This window comes from Myotis yumanensis, unplaced genomic scaffold, assembly GCF_028538775.1.
Source record: "Myotis yumanensis isolate MYYU_CA2020_CCGP unplaced genomic scaffold, mMyoYum1.0.hap1 SCAF_10, whole genome shotgun sequence".
In the NCBI taxonomy this organism is placed as follows: domain Eukaryota; kingdom Metazoa; phylum Chordata; class Mammalia; order Chiroptera; family Vespertilionidae; genus Myotis; species Myotis yumanensis.
The window spans coordinates 44176895-44195394 of record NW_027223761.1 but is presented as its reverse complement, the minus strand read 5'-3'; the positions used below and the strand labels follow the sequence as shown (position 1 = coordinate 44195394).

Genomic DNA, 18500 nt, shown 5'->3' with positions numbered 1-18500 from the left:
TGCTGACTCCTAACTGCTCACCTGCCTGCCTGCCTGATTGCCCCTAACTACCCCCCCGCCAGCCTGATCGCCCCTAACTATCTTCCCTGCCGGACTGGTCACCCCTAACTGCCCACCTCCGTGCCAGCCTGGTCACCCCTCACTGCCCCCCCTGCTGGCCTGATCACCCCTAACTACCCCCCCTGCCGGACTGGTCACCCCCAATTACCCCCAGCCTGGTTGCCCCCAACTGCCCCCCCCATCCACCAGCCTGATCACCCCTAACTGCCTCTGCCTACTGGCCTGATCACCCCTAACTACCCCCCCCGCCGGCCTGGTCACCCCCAACTGCCCTCCCCCCGTCAGCCTGATCACCTCTAACCACCTCTGCCTGCCGGCCTGATCGCCTCTAACTATCCTCCCTGCCAGACTGGTCACCCCCAACTGCCCACCCCTGTGCCAGCCTGGTCACCCCTCACTGCCTCCCCTGCTGGCCTGATCGCCCCTAACTATCCCCCCTGCCGGACTGGTCACCCCTAACTGCCCCCCACTGCCAGCCTGGTCGCCCCCAACTGCCCCCCCCCCCCCACCAGTCTGATCACCCCTAACTGCCTCTGCCTGCTGGCCTGATCGCCCCTAACTACCCTCCTTGTCGGCCTGGTCACCCCTAACTGCTCCCCCCGCCCCCCCGCCGGCCTGGTCACCCCCAACTGTCCCCCCTCCCACCAGCCTGGTCACCCCCAACTGCCCACCTGCTGGCCTGGTTGCCCCTAACTGCCCCCCCTCCCGCCAGCCTGGTCACCCCACACAGTCTGCTGTTCAGTCGTTTGGTCATCCCTCACTAAACCCCCTGCCGGCTTGGTCGCCCCACACAGCCTGCTGTTCAGTTGTTTGGTCATCCCTTACTAACCCCCCTGCCGGCCTTGTTGCCCCATGCAGCCTGTTCAGTCATTACTGTGATGGAGTACTGGACAATTTGCATATTCCTCTATTATTAGTATAGATTAATTGATGGAGCCAGGATTTGAACCCAGTTTTGACTAGCTATATACCCTTCACCGTTTGTATTTCACCATGCTAATAAGATTGGATGACTCAAAAATGAGGTGGTGAGGACATCCAACTATCTCACAATTCCTATACTTAGAACATTTTGTCTCACTAAATGCCAGGGTGTTATCCGCATCTACTAGGGTTCAGGAATCTGGAGAAGGGGCTGCGAGTAAATTAATAAAGCAACTAGACATGAAATATAAGTTTGGAAGGCATTTTTTGGGGGAGCCAGGGAAGGCTTAGCTTTAGTAACTAAGTTCTCCTTGAGTCTCTGGACCCCTAGCTTTTTATTAACACACTAGAGGCCCGGTGCACGAATTCGTGCATGGTTGGGGTCCCTCTGGGTGGCCTGCAGAGATCGGCCGAAACCCGCAGTCCAACACCGCCTGCAGCTCCTACCTGCTGCTCCCACTCATCCCGGCCCCACTGTGCCCAATCAGTCCCCGATGAGAGGCTCACGCTGCCGCAGCAGTGCTTGCCAGCCATGAGCCCCGCATGTGGTGCCCTCCCAAGGGGAGTGGCCTGTGGGATCTGGCTGAAACCGGCTCTCTGACATCTCCGGAGGGGTCCCAGATTGCAAGAGGGCACAGGCCAGGCTGAGGGACCCCACCAGTGCATGATCAGGCTGGGGAGGGACTGTGGGAGGGCTCCGGGCATGTCCAGCCCATCTCTCTCAGTCCTGATCATCCAGACCCCCAGCAGCAAGCTAACCTACCTGTTGGAGCATCTGCCCCCTGGTGGTCAGTGCATGTCATAGTGAGCAGTTGAGCAGCCTTAGCATATCATTAGCATGTTATGCTTTGATTGGTTGGTTGGTTGTTCTACCATTTGGTGTATTTGCATATTACCCTTTTATTGTATAGGATTTTGCCCTATAGCAAAGCAGATATACATATCAAAGGTAAGGTTTGGTAAGCAGCAAGGTATTTTTAGGTTGGGGGAACTGCCCTCAGCTGTCTGGCAGCAGGCAATAATATATGCAGATCTTCAGGTTTGGGAAATGCTTTCAGCTATTCCAGCAGCAGGTAATATGATTCAGCCCTGCTGAAGCCTTAAGTTCCATCAACCTTTTGATGAACTTCTTGCATTTATTATGACATGCTGGAATTAGCCTCCAGCAACTAAATCCCTCCTGTAAAGCTAGTTGCTGTAAGATTCCTGCTAGGGCCTGGTTTTCAAACTTTTGGTTGATTTGAGTCATCCACAGCATCACAGTTTTTGTTTGCTAGTGGTAAGTTTTTAGAGCTAACCCCAAAGCCTAACAAAGACCTGAAAAATAGAGTATAAAGGAAATCAGCTTACCTGTCTCTTGCTGTCCCCCTGTTTGGAAGTGCTGCTGTGGGTCTGGTTTAAATGGTTCCTCCCATGCTGCTTCCTCCGATTCACTTATGTCCCCACCCCTCATAAATGCAGCAGGAGCTGATCATAAATAGGTTTTCTCTGAATCAACACTAGGAATTCCTGCTTCATTTAGTTAGGCTCCACACTCCTGTCTTGCTTTCTATTCTTCTCCTCTCTCTGTCGTATTCCAGAGATTGTAAAGCAGACCAAGGCTCACCTTATTAATTCAATACTTATTTATCAGGATAAAAAGAATAAGCCTCTGGTCTTATACAGACCTGGATTCAAATCTTGGCTCTGCTGTTTACAAACTGTGTGGCCAAGAAAGAGATCTTCTCAGTCATTAAGGGCAGCCCCCTTAGGAGCCAGAGCCTAAGCTCATTTTGCACCCCGTACTGGTTTTCTAGGGGATTATTTGTCTTTTGTGATTTTTAAATTAAATATGTTATCAAAAATTTTGAAAATACAGATAAGCATAGTGGGAAAATGCAAATAAATCCCTCAAAATTCCAGGGGTGATGGTCTTTCAAATGCTTTCTTTCAAGACCCAGTCCCTTGAGGAAAATCACTAAGACACAATAACCAAGGGACAAGAACAAGTTTCTTATATTTAAGAGTGCTCTCCAGTTGTCTGTATCAAGAGGGCACATCTCAACCCTGCCAGCTTTTCCCTGCCATACCAAAAGGGAATCTGTAATAATTAAAGTGTAATTAGACTGGATGTCCTTCCAGACGAAGCTGGGGCTGCAAGGGAAGCCCGGGTCCCGGGTGCCTGCTGGCAGCTAGAGGGAGGGAAGCCCAAGTCCCAGGTGCCTGCCGGCAGCCGCAGGAAATCCCGGGTCCCGGGTGCCAGAGGGAAGCCTGGGTGCTGGAGGGAAGCCCGGGTCCCGGGTACCAGAGTGAAGCCGGTGCCGGCAGCCAGGGGAAGGAAGGCCTACTTTTGCACAAATGTCATGCATCAGGCCTCTAGTCTATATATATAAAAGCCTAATATGCTAAGTGTCTGACCTTTCAACCAGTAGCTATGACACACACTGACCACCAGGGGGCGGATGCTTGACGCACAGGCATGGAAACATGGAACAGACTGATGAATCTCAGAGGGAAGGTGAGAGCAGGAAGAGATTAACCAAAGATCTTATATACATACTAGAGGCCCAGTGCACAGATTCTTGCACCGGTGGGGTCCCTCAGCCTGGCCTGTGGGGATCGGGCCGAAACCGGCTCTCCGACATCCCCAAGGGGTTGCAGATTGAGAGAGTGTGCAGGCCAGGTCGAGGGACCCTACCGGTGCACAAAACACAACGGTCGTCTAGTTAATCCATAATAGTGCAAGCAGGCTGTGGTTGTCAGTCTCATTCTCATTATCTGTCTCTTCTGTTGATTTTGGAACCAATAAACCTCCCAGTCCCCTAAATCAGTTTCTCTGTGTGCAACCTCTAATCTCAGTGGCAAGACATGCCTAGCCACACTGCTCTTCTCTTTCTCCCACAGATGAGGAAAGGGTGATTGGCTTTGCCTCGGTGGACCTCTCCCCACTTCTCTCTGGCTTCCAGTTTGTCTGTGGCTGGTACAACATCACAGACTTCAGTGGAGAGTGCCAGGGGCAGGTAAAAGTTGCTGTCTCCCCTATGGAGAGTTTGATGCACTTCAAAGAAGAAAGGCAAGCAAGACGTGGGGTGGAGACCCCAGGATCACTGGTATGTATCCTACTTCACATCCTTAACCAAAAAGGGTTCTACTGAGTAAAACCTACAAGAAAATTCTTTATATGTATTTAGTACTTTCCAGCTTATAGAACACATTATATATTTGTGTTTTGTAATAACCTCATGACCTTTTAGAGGTGATAAAAATGTTCTGGAACTATATATCTCAGTTTTTAAATAAAATAAGATTAGTTGCAGTGTGAATTTGAAATCATATTGGTTGAATATTTTTAAAACTCTTACATTAAAATCATTGGTCTATCGCCCGGCCTGCGTGGCTCAGTGGTTGAATGTCAACCTATGAATCAAGAGGTCACGGTTTGATTCCCGGTCAAAGCACATGCCTGGGTTGGGGGCTCTATCCCCAATGTGGGGCGTGCAGGAGGCAGCCAGTCAATGATTCTCTCTCATCATTGATGTTTCTGTCTTCCCCTCTGAAATCAATAAAAATATATTTTTTTTAATCATTGGTGTACCTTTTAAAAAAATTCAAAGGGAGAGACTGGGAAGAAGGAATTGATGATAGTAAGTATAGACAACTGTTTCATGGAGTTTAACTATAAAGGAAATGAGAATTTTCAAACTGTCCCAGATAGGGGAGCTCTATCAACACAAAGGTTGTAGCATATTCATCTCTCTATCATGAGTGCCTGGTTCAGGATCTGACAGAGTGGACATCACCAAATAATGAATGAATGAATGAATGAATACATGCATGCATGCATGAGAAAATGATGAGTTAAACAGTCTCTATATAATAAGGACTTTTCTTCACATCAACCCTGGTAGCTATCAGATAAGAAGTATCACAGCCACATTATCCTCACATGTAAATGTAAAACGATGTCTAGCCAGGAGTTCACAGACTAGCTGGAGGAACAAGATCATAAATATGTATAGATAGAGCAACTAAAAGGCAATCTAATAGTATAGTCTGTAAAATGGGCATAACAGTATCTATCTCATAAGATTATTGTGAAGTTTAAATGAGAAAATGCATGTAAATTGCTTAGTTCAGTGCTCAACACATAGAAAATACTAAGTAAATTATATTTATAAGTATATAATATATTTTACAAATTTATTTGTATTACTTTGTCCCAAAAGGATTTGTGATGACAAGTGTACCATTATTTTCATTGCTTCTACAGATCCCAATATACCGTCCCTTTTCCTTCCCTGTCTCTGATGTGTATGCTGCATTCCCCAGCTGCATTGCTAGACAGACTCCAGAACAACTTGTGCACACCTCTTCAAAAGAGCTTGGTTTCTCCTCCCCTGGGAGGTGAGTGATTTCTTGATGATGGGACGAAATGGAGTCAAAGTGTAGAAGTGTTCGAGCTGGCTTGTCATTTCTCTCTTTCCTTTATTAAAGGAAGAAACTAAAGACAGGGAAAGAGCTTTCTTGACCTTCTGTCACAATATCTGGGAACCTCAAGATCCTATGAAAACAACGTTTTTATAATATAGGAACTAGAACTTTTACTGCTGACAAAAGGATAGCTTTAGCCCAGCTGGTATGGCTTAGTGGTTGAGTGTCAACCTATGACCCAGGGGTCACAGTTCAGTTCACGGTCAGGGCACAAGCCCAGGTTTCAGGCATGCAGAAGGCAGCTGATCAGTGATTCTCTCTCATCATTGATGTTTCTATCTCTCTCTCCCTCTCCCTTCCTCTCTGAAATCAATAAAAATATTTTTTTTAAATGAAAGAATAGCTTCAGGCAAGAGATATGTTTCTGTATTCTTCAGAGGCCTGTGACCTTTGTCCATAAAATCAGTTATCAGCTGTATGAGAAAGATACTATGATCTTTCTCCTCCCAAACCAATTTGCCAGGTTATTTTGTAAAAAGCAACTGGCTCGTCCTTTTCACCCAAGCCAACCATGGCTATGCATACGGATATCGGGCTAGAGCATATTTCATCCTGTCAAAGGGCAGGGTCTAAGAATAAGATTGCTTCTCCCCACCCCCCACTCTCTTCCAGGCCCTGGTGTCATCTGGTATCCTTCTGCCGCTACCAGTCTTTCCCATGTCTATCTCTCTACCTCAGAGAGAAGATAGGGGATCTTCCCCTACAGCAGCCACTCCAACAGCAGCAGTTACTGAGTAGACCTTTTATTCCAAGAAAGATACTTCAATACACCACTCAAAGGCCCACTACAGTCTATGTAGCTTTCTGCCTGCTCACTACATGAGGAGAGCCTCTGTGCTCTGCATAAAGGGAGCCCATGTATCTGTCAAATCCTAGATCCCAGGTTTAGATCATTTCTGGTTTGGTTTTTTTTTTCTTTATTGAATTTATTGGAGTGACATTGGTTAATAAAATTATATAGGTTTTAGATATATAGTTCTATAATACATCATATGTATATTGTATTGTACACTCACCAGCTCAAGTCTGCTCTTATTATTTTATAGGTGTTATTTTGATCATAGCCATCCATGAGACATAAGGGTAGGATAAGGGTACTGTACAAGAACAGAAATACAGATCAGTGGTGAGGCCACTGTTTAGTAATTGTAAAAGCTACAAGTTTAGTGGTTTGCTTTTTGTCCAGACAAAAATGTTTCTGTTCCCACTTCAAAGGGCTATATCAAAAAGTCAAATTCTAGCTAACCATCCAAGGCTAGCCATATTGTGGTATATTCATACAGTGGATTAAACTTAAAAATAAAAAGAAATGCCAGAACCGGTTTGGCTCAGTGGATAGAGCGTCAGCCTGCGGACTCAAGCGTCCCAGGTTCGATTCCGGTCGAGGGCATGTACCTTGGTTGCGGGCACATCCCCAGTGGGGGGCGTGCAGGAGGCAGCTGATCATTGTTTCTCTCTCATTGATGTTTCTGGCTCTCTATCCCTCTCCATTCCTCTCTGTAAAAAATCAATAAAATATATTTTAAAACAAAAGAAAGGCAATGTTGGTTTACAACAAAATGAATCAAAATAGAAGTTAGACAAAAAAATAATATGCTTTATATTATTTCATTTACATAAAATTCTAGAAAATACATTCTAATCTATAGTGATAGAAAGCAAATCACTGTTGCCTAAAGACAAAGTAGGATGAATGGAGCTGAAAGGAAGGAGGAGTAACTAAGCATAGAAGGAAACTTTTAGGGGAGATGGATATATTTATTACCTTGATGTGGTAATAAATTCCTTAAATATACATGTATCTCAAAATTCATTATATTCTATATTTTAAATATGTGGTTTATTATATACTGGCTATACCTTAGTAAAGCAGTGGTTCTTAAATATTTCCACTTCAAAACACCTTTATACTCTTAAAAATTATTGATGACCTCAAAGCAGTTTGTTTATATAGGTTATATCTATCATTTTTTACCATATTAGAAATTTAAACTGAGAAAATTTTAAAATATAATATGCAAAATCAATTGTCTATATATCAGCAATGAGTAATCCAAAATGAAATTGAAAAAAACAATTTCATTTACAATAGCATCAAAAAAGATAAAATACTTAATAAATTTAACCAAAAAATTACAAAACTTATTCTCTGAAAACTACAAAACATTGTTAAGAGAAATTAAAGGTCTGAATACATCAAAAAACATCCCATGTTCATGATTGGAAGACTAATATTGTCAAGATGGCAGTACTGCCCAAACTGACCTACAAATTCAATACACATTGTCACAATTCCTGCTGGATTCCTTATGGAAATGGGCAAGCTAGTCCTAAAATTCACATGGAAATTCAAGGAACACAATAAACAAAATAATCTTGTAAAAAACAAAGTTCCTGATTTCAGAACTTAATACAAATCTACAGTAAACAACACAGTGTGGTACTGGCATAAGAATAGAAATATAGACCAGTGATCGCCAGCCAGGCCTAGGGACCCAACCCATGCACGAATTTCATGCATTGGGCCTCTAGTTTTTTAAATAATAGTAAAAATAAAGAGATTTTTGCTGGGGTCAAATTCTTAAATGCCCTACTAAGGAATTTGAAATTTGTTTTATAGATATAAAAGAAGCCAAAACTAGAGAGGAATGATGATGATTAAATAGGTTAGTACATGTTAAATGCTTAAAGCATTGTTTGGCATGTAATAAGGACTCCATAAATGTTCTCATTATTTCAGATCTGTGTTTTCAAAAAATCACTCAGGCTATAATATGGAAAACTTATTCAAGAGGAATGGGTAATACTGAAGGTAAGATTATTTAGGAGATTGTTGTAATCCAAGAAGTTGATGAAGCCAGAACTGTGGTAGTGGGATGGATTTGCAATACCATTTTAGGAAGGTGATTTGTTTATTGTCACACTAGGAGTTTTCTCATCGGATGGAAATTTATTTGCCCCCATTTATTCCTGACAGAAGTGGTGCTGCAAGAAGCCAGGCATCACGGCATGAAGAGCATGTGCAGAACATCCGCCGATTTCATGAATCCCTGCAGCAGGGAGAGGCAGTCTCGCCAAGTGACGACAAACTGACCACACCTCCCTGGTCTTCCCATACTTCCATTCTGACTTCTCTGAGGTGAGGCCCTCTGCTGAGAAAAGACACAGGAAACTATAGTGGAGCACAGGTGAATGGGCAATGGCAACCTGCAATACAGCTTTTCCATCAACTACAACCACTCTGGGAGGTTTAATAGGGGCTTTCATGCACATTAGTGTCAAATTGGACCCTGGAGTCTCGCGGGTTTCCTCATACGCGAACTGTCTCAGCTTGGACCTTTTATTCCTTCACGAGGCTCTATTATTAATGCACTGTAAATACAGGAATTTTAGATTACTCACCAAACTTATAACTACCCTCATAGCTACACAACCTCTCATCTACTTTACAATTTACAAAGCCTCATTCTGTCCACCATCTTTATCCTCACAACCACTGAATTCTTCTGACCAGCATCTGTCCCGTAATGCTTCCCTCTTTCTTAGTTTAGTCAGCATCTGAGCCAAAGAAGCACTGTGAGAATTGAAGGGCCATTATACATCATCTGGATCGGCCCTGAATTATCTAGTAAGAAGTGTAGTGCAGTGAAAAGGACTTTATTATTTTTTTTTTTTTAATCCTCAACCAAGGATATTTTTTCATTGATTTTTTTATAATATATTTGTATTGATTTCAGAAAGGAAGGGAGAGGAAGAGAGAGATAGAAATATCAATGATGAGAGAGAGTCATTGCCTTCTGCATGCCCACTACTAGGGATCAAGCCTGCAACTCGGGCATGTGCCCTTGACCGGAATCAAACCCGGAACCCTTCAGTCCACAGGCCGACACTCTATCTACTGAGCCAAACCAGGTAGGGCCCCATGGATTTTTACAGAGTAGAAGAGAGAGGGAAAGACAGACAGAAATACCAATCTGAGAGAAACACATCAATTGGTTGCCTCCTGCACGAGCCTCAACCAAGGCCCAGGCCGGGGAGGAGCCTGTAACCAAGGTACATGCCCTTGACCAGAATTGAAACCAGGACCCTTCTGTCGCCCAGTCGACGCTCTATCCACTAAGCCAAACCAGCTAGGGCCCAGATTCTCATTTTTGATTCTCAGCTGGAGACTGAGGCTATTTAAGTAAAACCATCCATAGTGTGACTATATTTATTAGGTCATTCACATAACATATTTGAGAACCCACTGAAAAAAGAGAAAAAGGAGCTCTCCTTCAACCTAGAGCGGTTTCTCTCAACCTCAGCACTGTTGACATTCAGGCCAGATATTTTGCTGTGGGGCATATCCCATGATATTTAGCAGCATCCCTGGACTCTCTCCACTAGACACCAGTAGCACCCCTCTCCCAGTTGGGACAACCGAAAATGTCTCCACACTTTGCCAGATGTCGTCTTGGGATCAAAATCGCCAGGCTAAAAACCACGGCTCTAGAGCTTTAGTTCTCAAAATGTAGTGTGTGTCAGAATTGCATGAAAGGACTTGTTGAAACAGATTGCTGGGACCCATCCATACAATTCCTGATTCAATCGGGCCTGAGAATTTGCATTTCTTACAAGTTCTCAGGTGATGCTGGTGCTACCAGGATGACTCTCTACCAAATAGAGAGGAATAGAGATAATCTTGCATTACCTCCTTGAGCTCACAAAGCCCTAAAACGGTATTTTCTTTGAGCAATCCTATGAGGCCTGCAGAGAAAGTATTAATAAACTTTTTTCACAGATGAGAAATTCTTAGCTTGATATTAGTAGGTTCTGAACCCAGAACCTCTGACAAGGCCAGTTGGGTTTGCATATTTTCTAAAGCTTCACCGTGTTTACATTTATTTGCATGCTCCTGCTACAGGTATTTATCCATGTGGCATACACCCAGATATAGACACCTAAGTAAATCCACTGTGATTTGGTAGAGTCGTGGCTTCTAGTGGCACAATAAGGATCAGCTTTGTCCCCTCATTTAGCTTGGATTTGACTCTAAGACATGCAGACTGTTCCTAACAAAAGGATAGAAAGACTTTTGGTTTACTTCACAGGTATTTAATATCTATGCTTTGCCAATTGTATCAGGCACATTGAGTATACTAGAGAAATGGAGAAGTTTGAGATATTATCTTCTATTACCAGATGCTCATGGCCTAGTTAGGGAAACTAAACTAACACATAATGAGAAAACTAAAGGAAAATCTAAGACAGCAAGTCAGTGGAGATGCCAAGAGTGAAGGAGTTTAAGGGAGAGGTGAACCAATGATTTGGGGTTATGGACTTTGAAAGGGAGAAATGTGAGCACCTTAAAAGTTGAAAGGAATAAGGACAGAACAGGGAGAGTAGTTTGAACTCAGGTTCCAGCATTCAGAGCTGTGAGACAGGAATGATCCCTGTCTATTATCATGGAAAAAGCACAAGACTTGGAGTCCCAAATTCTGAGTAGTTGCATACCACTCACCCTGGACAAATCATTTAAATTATCTGATCCTCACATTTATTATTTGTAAAACAGTAATTACTGATCCCATCTGGTTGGCTGAGAATTAAGGTAATGTATTTGAAAGCATAAAATATTAAATCCTGTGCAAATGAAGGTGGTAGTGGTTGGTGTGATTTCTCACTGGAGAATGGTAAGAATAAAAAGGGCCCGTCTTTCCATGCTGATAGTGCTCTCACAAACATGGTGAACATTGCTAAAACCCACCAGACTTTCTGTAAGTCTCTTTCTCTCTTGAAAATATATTTTAAAAATATATTTGTGGTAAGCATCACTTATTAAAATAGTGTTAACAGTAATTTTTTTAATATCCATTTAACATTGATTTAATTTTTGTCAAGCACTATGCTAGGTGTAATAGATATAAAGGAATCAGCACAGAGCTTATACTTCTTCAGAGGAAATCAATGTGAAACAAACAAGTGATGGGATTGAAGTGTATAGAAAGAACTATGGAGCACAGAGGACCCTTAAACCAATTTAGAGGGTGGTCAGGGAAGGCTTGCTAGACCTTGAAGGATCAGGAATGGTTATGAGGTAGCAAAGGTCAGCGTTATCTAGAGGAAGGCCTTTTTCTGTCAGGTAGAGGGTGTGAGGACAGGAATGATGATCAGGAGTGTTTCCCACCAGGAAGTAGGGTTTTTGCTGTGCATCAGAAGAATTGCATAAGCCATACAGAAGAGGGAGAAAGTCGTCCCCAGTGGTGGGATTGTAGTCAGAGAAGTGAAGGATGAGTTGTTGGTAGATTGGAGAGAAAGAGAGCCCTAGTATTAATAGACCAAATGAGAGGTATTAAGGTCCTAGCTCACGCAGTAGAATGTCAGGGGAACATAAAAGATGCCTATAATTTCAGTGAAAGACCCTTTTGTCCTCTTCTCCCCTTCTTTTTTTACAGGAGGAATCTGAGTGAGCTAGATCAGATTCAGAGGTACTTCAGCCAGAAGCTCACCAAGCCTTTACTTCCCCTCAGTCCTCAGACTCAGACGATCCTGCAGTGCCAACAGAGCCATGGGGACTCTTGTGGGCCAGAAGCCAGCAGCCTAGATCCTGAGAGCCAGTGCATCCTGGAGAAATCCAATAACCTGGTGTTGCAAGTCAGCTCCTTAATTACGGGTATGGCTCAGGCCCCTCTTGTTGAGAAGTTATGATCACTGGGTGGCTATTCAAAAAGCAGTTGAATGTCTATCCTCAGACAAGCTCCTATGACCAACAGAGACCAACAGTCTCATCATCTTACTTATTTATCATCTTCGTTTTGAAAGGAGAGGCATAGTAGCATGGCACAAGAACATGTGCAATGGAAAGAGCATTGGACTGAGAGGCAGGAGACCCGGGTGGGGCTTGGTGGGTTTCTAGCATGGACTTACTATTTGACTCTGAGCTTATCCTTTCCCTTCTTAAGGTTTCCCCAACCCCTCCCCCCCCAAAAAAAAGGGGGCAGTTGGATTAGATGAGTTCTTCAGTAGCAGTTCTTGAACTTGTGCCACTCTATTTTCAGAAAAAGTCAACTACATACATATTTAAAATTCTGATTCTAATTATAAAAAAAGCCCAGAAGTCTGCATTTTTAGGAAGCACCCCCAGATGATTTTGGATGTTAGTAATCCACCCTTTGAAAATCCCTTCAAGTGGAGGTTCTCACTTTGGCTGCATATTAGAGTTACCAAGGGAGCTTTTAAAAATCCAGATGCCCAGCCCACCAGCATGGCTCAGTGGTTGAGAGTCGACCTATAAACCTGGAGGTAATGGTTTGATTCCCATTCAGGGCACGTGACCGGGTTGTAAGCTCAATCCCCAGTAAGGGGAGTGCAGGAGGCAGCTGATCAGTAATTCTCTCTCATCATTGATGTTTCTCTCTCTCTCTTCCTCTCCCTTCCTTTCTGAAATCAATGAAAATATATTTCTTTAAAAAAAATCCAGATGCCCAGACTGCACCATGCGGCAGTTGCATCAGTATTTCTGAGAGTGAGACCCAGCATCAGTATTTTTCATAATTCCCCAGGTAATTCCACTGTGCAGCCCAGAGAGATCACTCCAGAAAAAGTATTTCCAAACTTGCCTGAGATAAGAATCACCTGTGGTATTTATTTTGAAATACAGATTGCTGGGTCCTACTGAATCAGAATCCAGGGTTAAGCCCTAGAAACAGGTGTGCTGTGAGGATTATTAAGAAATCATTTAGATCAGCACCTGAATGCAACTCACTTGGTGTTATTTTTGCTCAAGGAAAATATGTAAATTGTACACACGGATGGATAAGTTTCATTTTCCTTCTATAAAGGGGAAAAAAAACCACCAGAAATCTTATTCCTACTTTGTTTTTCTAGATATCTAACCTGTTGGTAGCCAGGACCCCAGAAGTGTACTGTGTATTTGATTTCCTCTTGCTTGGAAATAATATTCCGTCAGCTATTTATTGAGCACTAACCATGCCAGGCACTATTGTTTTACTAGCTCCAGGAAGGTACAGTGATGGACAAGACAGGCATTGTCTCTGCTTTCAGGCTCGTTTGGGATAGAGGTGAGAGCAAATAGGGAATCCCTTTAAAGGGCTATATTAAAAGAGGAGAGAGAAAAGAACTGAAGGATTGAAGCTGGAGGGCCTTGAAGGCAAGCTTGAGAGTTTACTCTTTCTCCTGGAAGAAAATGGGGAGTTTTAAGCAAGAGGATGGCAGGATGAGAATTAATTTTCACAAGGAAAGGATGAGTTTTGAAAGAGATGATGGGATCCGGGAAGCCAGGTTCTGCCTCCATCGTATCTCAATACACTTTTTTTTTTTTTTTTAATATATTTTATTGATTTTTTACAGAGAGGAAGGGAGAGAGAGAGTTAGAAACATCGATGAGAGAAACATCGATCAATGCCTCCTGCACATCTCCTACTGGGGATGTGCCCACAACCCAGGTACATGCCCTTGACCAGAATCGAACCTGGGACCTTTCAGTCCGCAGGCCGACGCTCTATCCACTGAGCCAAACCGGTTTCGGCCTCAATACACTTTTAATGAAATAATTAGACAAGTAGGTATGAGTGAAGCTTGAGAGGGAGTTACTGAATGGTTGTTTCATTTCTGCCACATCTGTGTGCCAGGTCCTTTGCTGGGCTCTGAAGTTGCAACATGAATCAGATATATATGGTCTCTGCCTTTGAGAAGCTCACAATCTGATAGGAGAAATATGTAGACAGACAATTACACAATAGCATGTTCTTATGCTTTCATGTAGAAAAAAAGCTATGTAGCTATCCCTTCCAGCTGGTGCATCTGGGAGGGCTTCCTGGAGGAGATGCAGTAGAGTGAGGCCTTAAAAGATAGGCTGGTTTTTAAAAAGCAGAAAGACTGCTCTAAGACAGAAGGGTAGTTCAGGCCAAAGGGCCAGGAGCAATTAAATGTGCTTCCTGGTTCCTGTTCCTATTTGCAGCAGGGATGTTCCATTTTCATACATCTACTCACTCACCTTTGACACCTGAAAATTGTCAATGTATTAAGCCTAGCCAGGACCTCTGTAGGCTGTGTACCCCTTTAGGTGCTATGAGGGAGATGTGATACCTACTCTCGGGAGTCAAATTTGCCTCCCAGCTTCTTTCTCCTCTCAAATATTCATGTAAAAATATGACCATTTGCTACACCTGTTTATTCATTTATTCCCTACCATTTCATCTTTAAAACAATTCGAGGTGACTAGTAGCTTCCATTTATTAAGTGTCTATATATGTGCCACACAGTATGTGCCCATTATCTCATCTATTCTTTATATCAAAACCTTGTGAAAAGGGTGGTGTTGATCATATTTTAAAGATAAACAGGCTCAGAGAAAAGTTTGCTGTTGACCACAAAGTTGGCAGAGATTTGAACTGAAGACTGACAGCTCCAAAGCCTCTGCTCTTTCCAACACACCATGCTGCCTCCATTTTCTCTGTAAACCTCCCTACCTTATCATTTGGGTGATAGATATTTCCTTGCTTTCATTTTCCAAGTAAAATAGATAGTTCAAATAGTTGTCGTCAAATAGGTAAATAAGTGGATTCTCATTTTGATTTTTAATATAGGTAATTACTGAAGTAAAAGGAAGCATGAACATGCCCACCAGGACTCCCAGCTCCCAAGAATTCCTGAGCAGGAGCAGATAGTCTGAAAGCGTTTCTACAGATGTAACCACAACCATAAATAGATTAGATTTTGGTCTTCTGATATTAGAATAAAGTGCTAGAAATTGTACTGTGTTGAATATAGTTTCACTGACTCTTGGGTGGATTAACTATCTTTAAGATTTGTTCAAAGTCTGATTGCAAGAATACTTCTTTTTCCTTTTGTTCTTTTTTTCCCCCCAAGAATAAATCTGAAGCTAGAGGCTAATGTGGGGAAGTTGAGTGGTCTGTGGCCCTATCTTGTAGTAAGAATGATATCTGTTGCTGTTTAGATCTGCAGACTATCACCAGGAATTCTCAAGGATCTTTGAGTTCTCGCCAAGCAAGGAGTAGAAGCAGAGAAGTTACCACTCTCCCAGATGCTCAGAACACAGGAGCCATGCAAGAACAAAGCACAATTCCGGACCTGCCCTTGTCAAGAGCTCCAGATGAGGGTGCAGACTCCCCTCCTCCCCGTACTCCAGAAGAGCCTTCAAGTGGAAGAGTAATGCTCCATGAGTCCGTTGGACACACAATACCCATTACAAGGTTGCAGAACAATGAAGACACTGAGGCAGGCCCAGCCTACAGTGATGAAGACTATGAAGAAGACATCATTGAGCCCAGGACACTCAATGAGATCACCACCATAACAGACAAAACTAGCCCTTGGTCCAGTTTTTTGTCAGACTCAAGTGAGATCATTAGCCTTCATCCTGATGAGGTGCAGAGGGTAGGCCCCTCTTGTCCTTCTCCCGAGCCCTGCCTTAGAGAGGAGCTCAGGGTCAGAAGTAGCTTTCTGTCCAGTCCAGAAAGAGCTGTCAACTCCCACCTGCCTAGGCAGGGTTCTGCTAGCCAAAGTCTTGTTCCTTGTGAGGGTAAGAGCCCTAAGACCTGGGTTGGAGAGCCTGCTTCAGCAGACCCTCAGCTCATTCCAGATGTGACACTCTCAAGAGCCCCAAAGAACAACACTTGCTCACCAAGGGCAGATCAGGACCAGGAGCCCAAGCCACAGGCCCAGGCTGAGGACGAAGCTGCCTACAGTGAGCTAAGTGACTCTGCTAATAGCTTGGAGAAATTCCCTCTACACCTAGCCTCCCAGAACAAAAGGGAACATCATAAGGGGCTACCCATCAACTGCCCTGACATCAGGCAGAAGCAGGCGACATCTGGATCAGAGGTTTCCACAAAGCAGAATCTCCTTCTGTATCCTTTGACGGTTTCCCACAAGTAGCCCAATGTAGGCATTTTGGATGCTGATGCTTAGGCCAGCCTAGTGGGCATGAGAAGTGGCTACCACCTTCATGGGATTCACTGAGGGGCATGGGAAGATCCTTCAAAAGACTCACCTGCACTGACAAGGTGCTCCAATTCTCCCATTAACACCAGCCCTCTGAAGCACAGTGTTTTTAACTGGGTTTAGGTGTTGGGAGCACATTCATTAGCCTGTCCTGGTATATTGGGTATTTTACAGCTGGCCCTAGGAATGAGACTTTTAATCTCAGTTGAAATAGAAGTGGAGGGCCGAAACCGGTTTGGCTCAGTGGATGGAGCGTCAGCCTGCGGACTGAAGGGTCCCAGGTTCAATTCTAGTCAAGGGCATGTACCTGGGTTGCGGGCACATCCCCAGTGGGAGGTGTGCAGGAGGCAGCTGATCGATGTTTCTCTCTCGTCGATGTTTCTGGCTCTCTATCTCTCTCCCTTCCTCTCTATGGAAAATCAATAAAATATATTTTAAGAAGAAAAAAAAAAGAAAGAAATAGAAGTGGAGGGTGCAGATGGGAAAGAAGAGTACTACCACTGATTGAGCATTTACTTTGTGCCAGGCACTTGACATACATTTTTTACTCAGTCTTCTCACGTCTTTAAGGTAGGTATTATTTCTATTTTGCATGTAAGAAAACAGGCTCAGAGTTGTAGTGATTTGCCTAATTTTTTTTTTAAAGGCAAGTGATGGAGCCAAGAGGAAGGGAAGTGGGCATAGTTGAAATGGCAGTGTTGATGGGGAGAGGGGGCACTTTCTTTCTCCTTTGAAACGCAGTTGGACACATTATGGAGAAAGGAAACCACTTAGGACCATCAACAGCCCTCACATGTGCAGCCTACCCAGTTGGCTTTCATGACTGGAGGCTGAGTACTGACAGCCAACTCACTGGTGGAGCTCTTTCCTGGACTCCCTTATTGCACCTTCTGATACTGCTGCCTTTACAGTGCTCAGAATTTATGGTCAGTGGAGGAGTAGTCACAGGTCCTAATTCAGACCTTCCCTCAGCTATTCTTTAAAAATAACGAGTATTGCCCGGCCCTGTGCTATCTACTGAGAACAGAGATTTTAATCAGACTTTACCTCAAGAAGTTCCCATTATGAGGTAATGATAATAACAGTAAACAGACCATGACAGTTAGCGTTCTAAGTGTTGTGATGAGACATGGACTATATGCTGGGGAACAAGAGGAGGAAGCCTCCATAACTGCTTAAAGGTATCCCAGTAAGAGACATCAGAGCTGGACCTCAGAGATGAATAGGCATTCTGTAGACAGAGATGAGAAAGTGGATTGTGTGTGCAGGGCATAGCCAGGTGAGAGAGCCTGGCTTCTGGGCAGCAGCAGTTCACTGTGGTTAGAGCCCACGTGTAAACAGTGAGAGGTGAGGTAGGGCTGGATCTTCAAGGGCCATGTATGCCTGGCTAAGGTGCTTAGACTATCCTGCAAGCAATTTAAACTTCAGTTTCCTTATCTTTAAAATGGAGATAATAGACCTTTTCTTGGAGTGATTGTAAAAATTAAAATAATGATGTAAACTAACTAGTACAGTGCCTGGTACATAAATAGGGTTCAGTAAATGTTAACTGGCAAGAGTATGATATAGTCAGATTTACATATTAGGAAAGTCACCCAGTTCCCTGTAAAGAGAGGATTAGATCAGAGGAGACCAGAAGAAAGTTTGACCAAAAGCATAGACTGCTTTATTTTTTTTTTATTTTTTTTTTATATTTTATTGATTTTTTACAGAGAGAAAGGGAGAGAGATAGAGAGCCAGAAACATCGATGAGAGAAACATCGATCAGCTGCCTCCTGCACATCTCCTACTGGGGATGTGCCCGCAACCAAGGTACATGCCCTTGACCGGAATCGAACCTGGGACCTTTCAGTCCGCAGGCCGACGCTCTATCCACTGAGCCAAACCGGTTTCGGCGACTGCTTTATTTTTTTTTCATATATTTTTCTTTTTATTTCAGAGAGAGAAGGGAATGGGGGAGAGAGAGAGAAACATCAGTGATGTTGAAGAGGAGAGGGATAGATTTGAGAGGATTAGTTAGATAAGAAGGACAGAAGATGTCAAAGAGAAAAACAAAGTATGATAAGTATCTATGACTTAGA

The 18500-nt window shown here is 43.5% G+C and overlaps 1 protein-coding gene across 6 annotated transcripts in view; it reads left to right on the top strand.

The window, feature by feature from the left end:
* Window positions 1-18500, top strand: part of C2CD3 (C2 domain containing 3 centriole elongation regulator) — a 124232-nt gene that overhangs the window by 82760 nt on the left and 22972 nt on the right. For 4 of the 6 annotated variants that reach the window (XM_070425610.1, XM_070425609.1, XM_070425608.1 and 1 more), the window contains 5 exons: window positions 3868-4073; window positions 5234-5367; window positions 8432-8593; window positions 11889-12106; window positions 15413-16325. In XM_070425610.1, coding sequence (XP_070281711.1) covers window positions 3868-4073; window positions 5234-5367; window positions 8432-8593; window positions 11889-12106; window positions 15413-16325 — 1633 coding nt within the window. Of the gene's footprint in view, window positions 1-3867; window positions 4074-5233; window positions 5368-8074; window positions 8121-8431; window positions 8594-11888; window positions 12107-15041; window positions 15146-15412; window positions 16326-18500 lie in introns of those variants that run through there. The other 2 variants (XM_070425613.1, XM_070425614.1) reach the window with 2 other exon arrangements.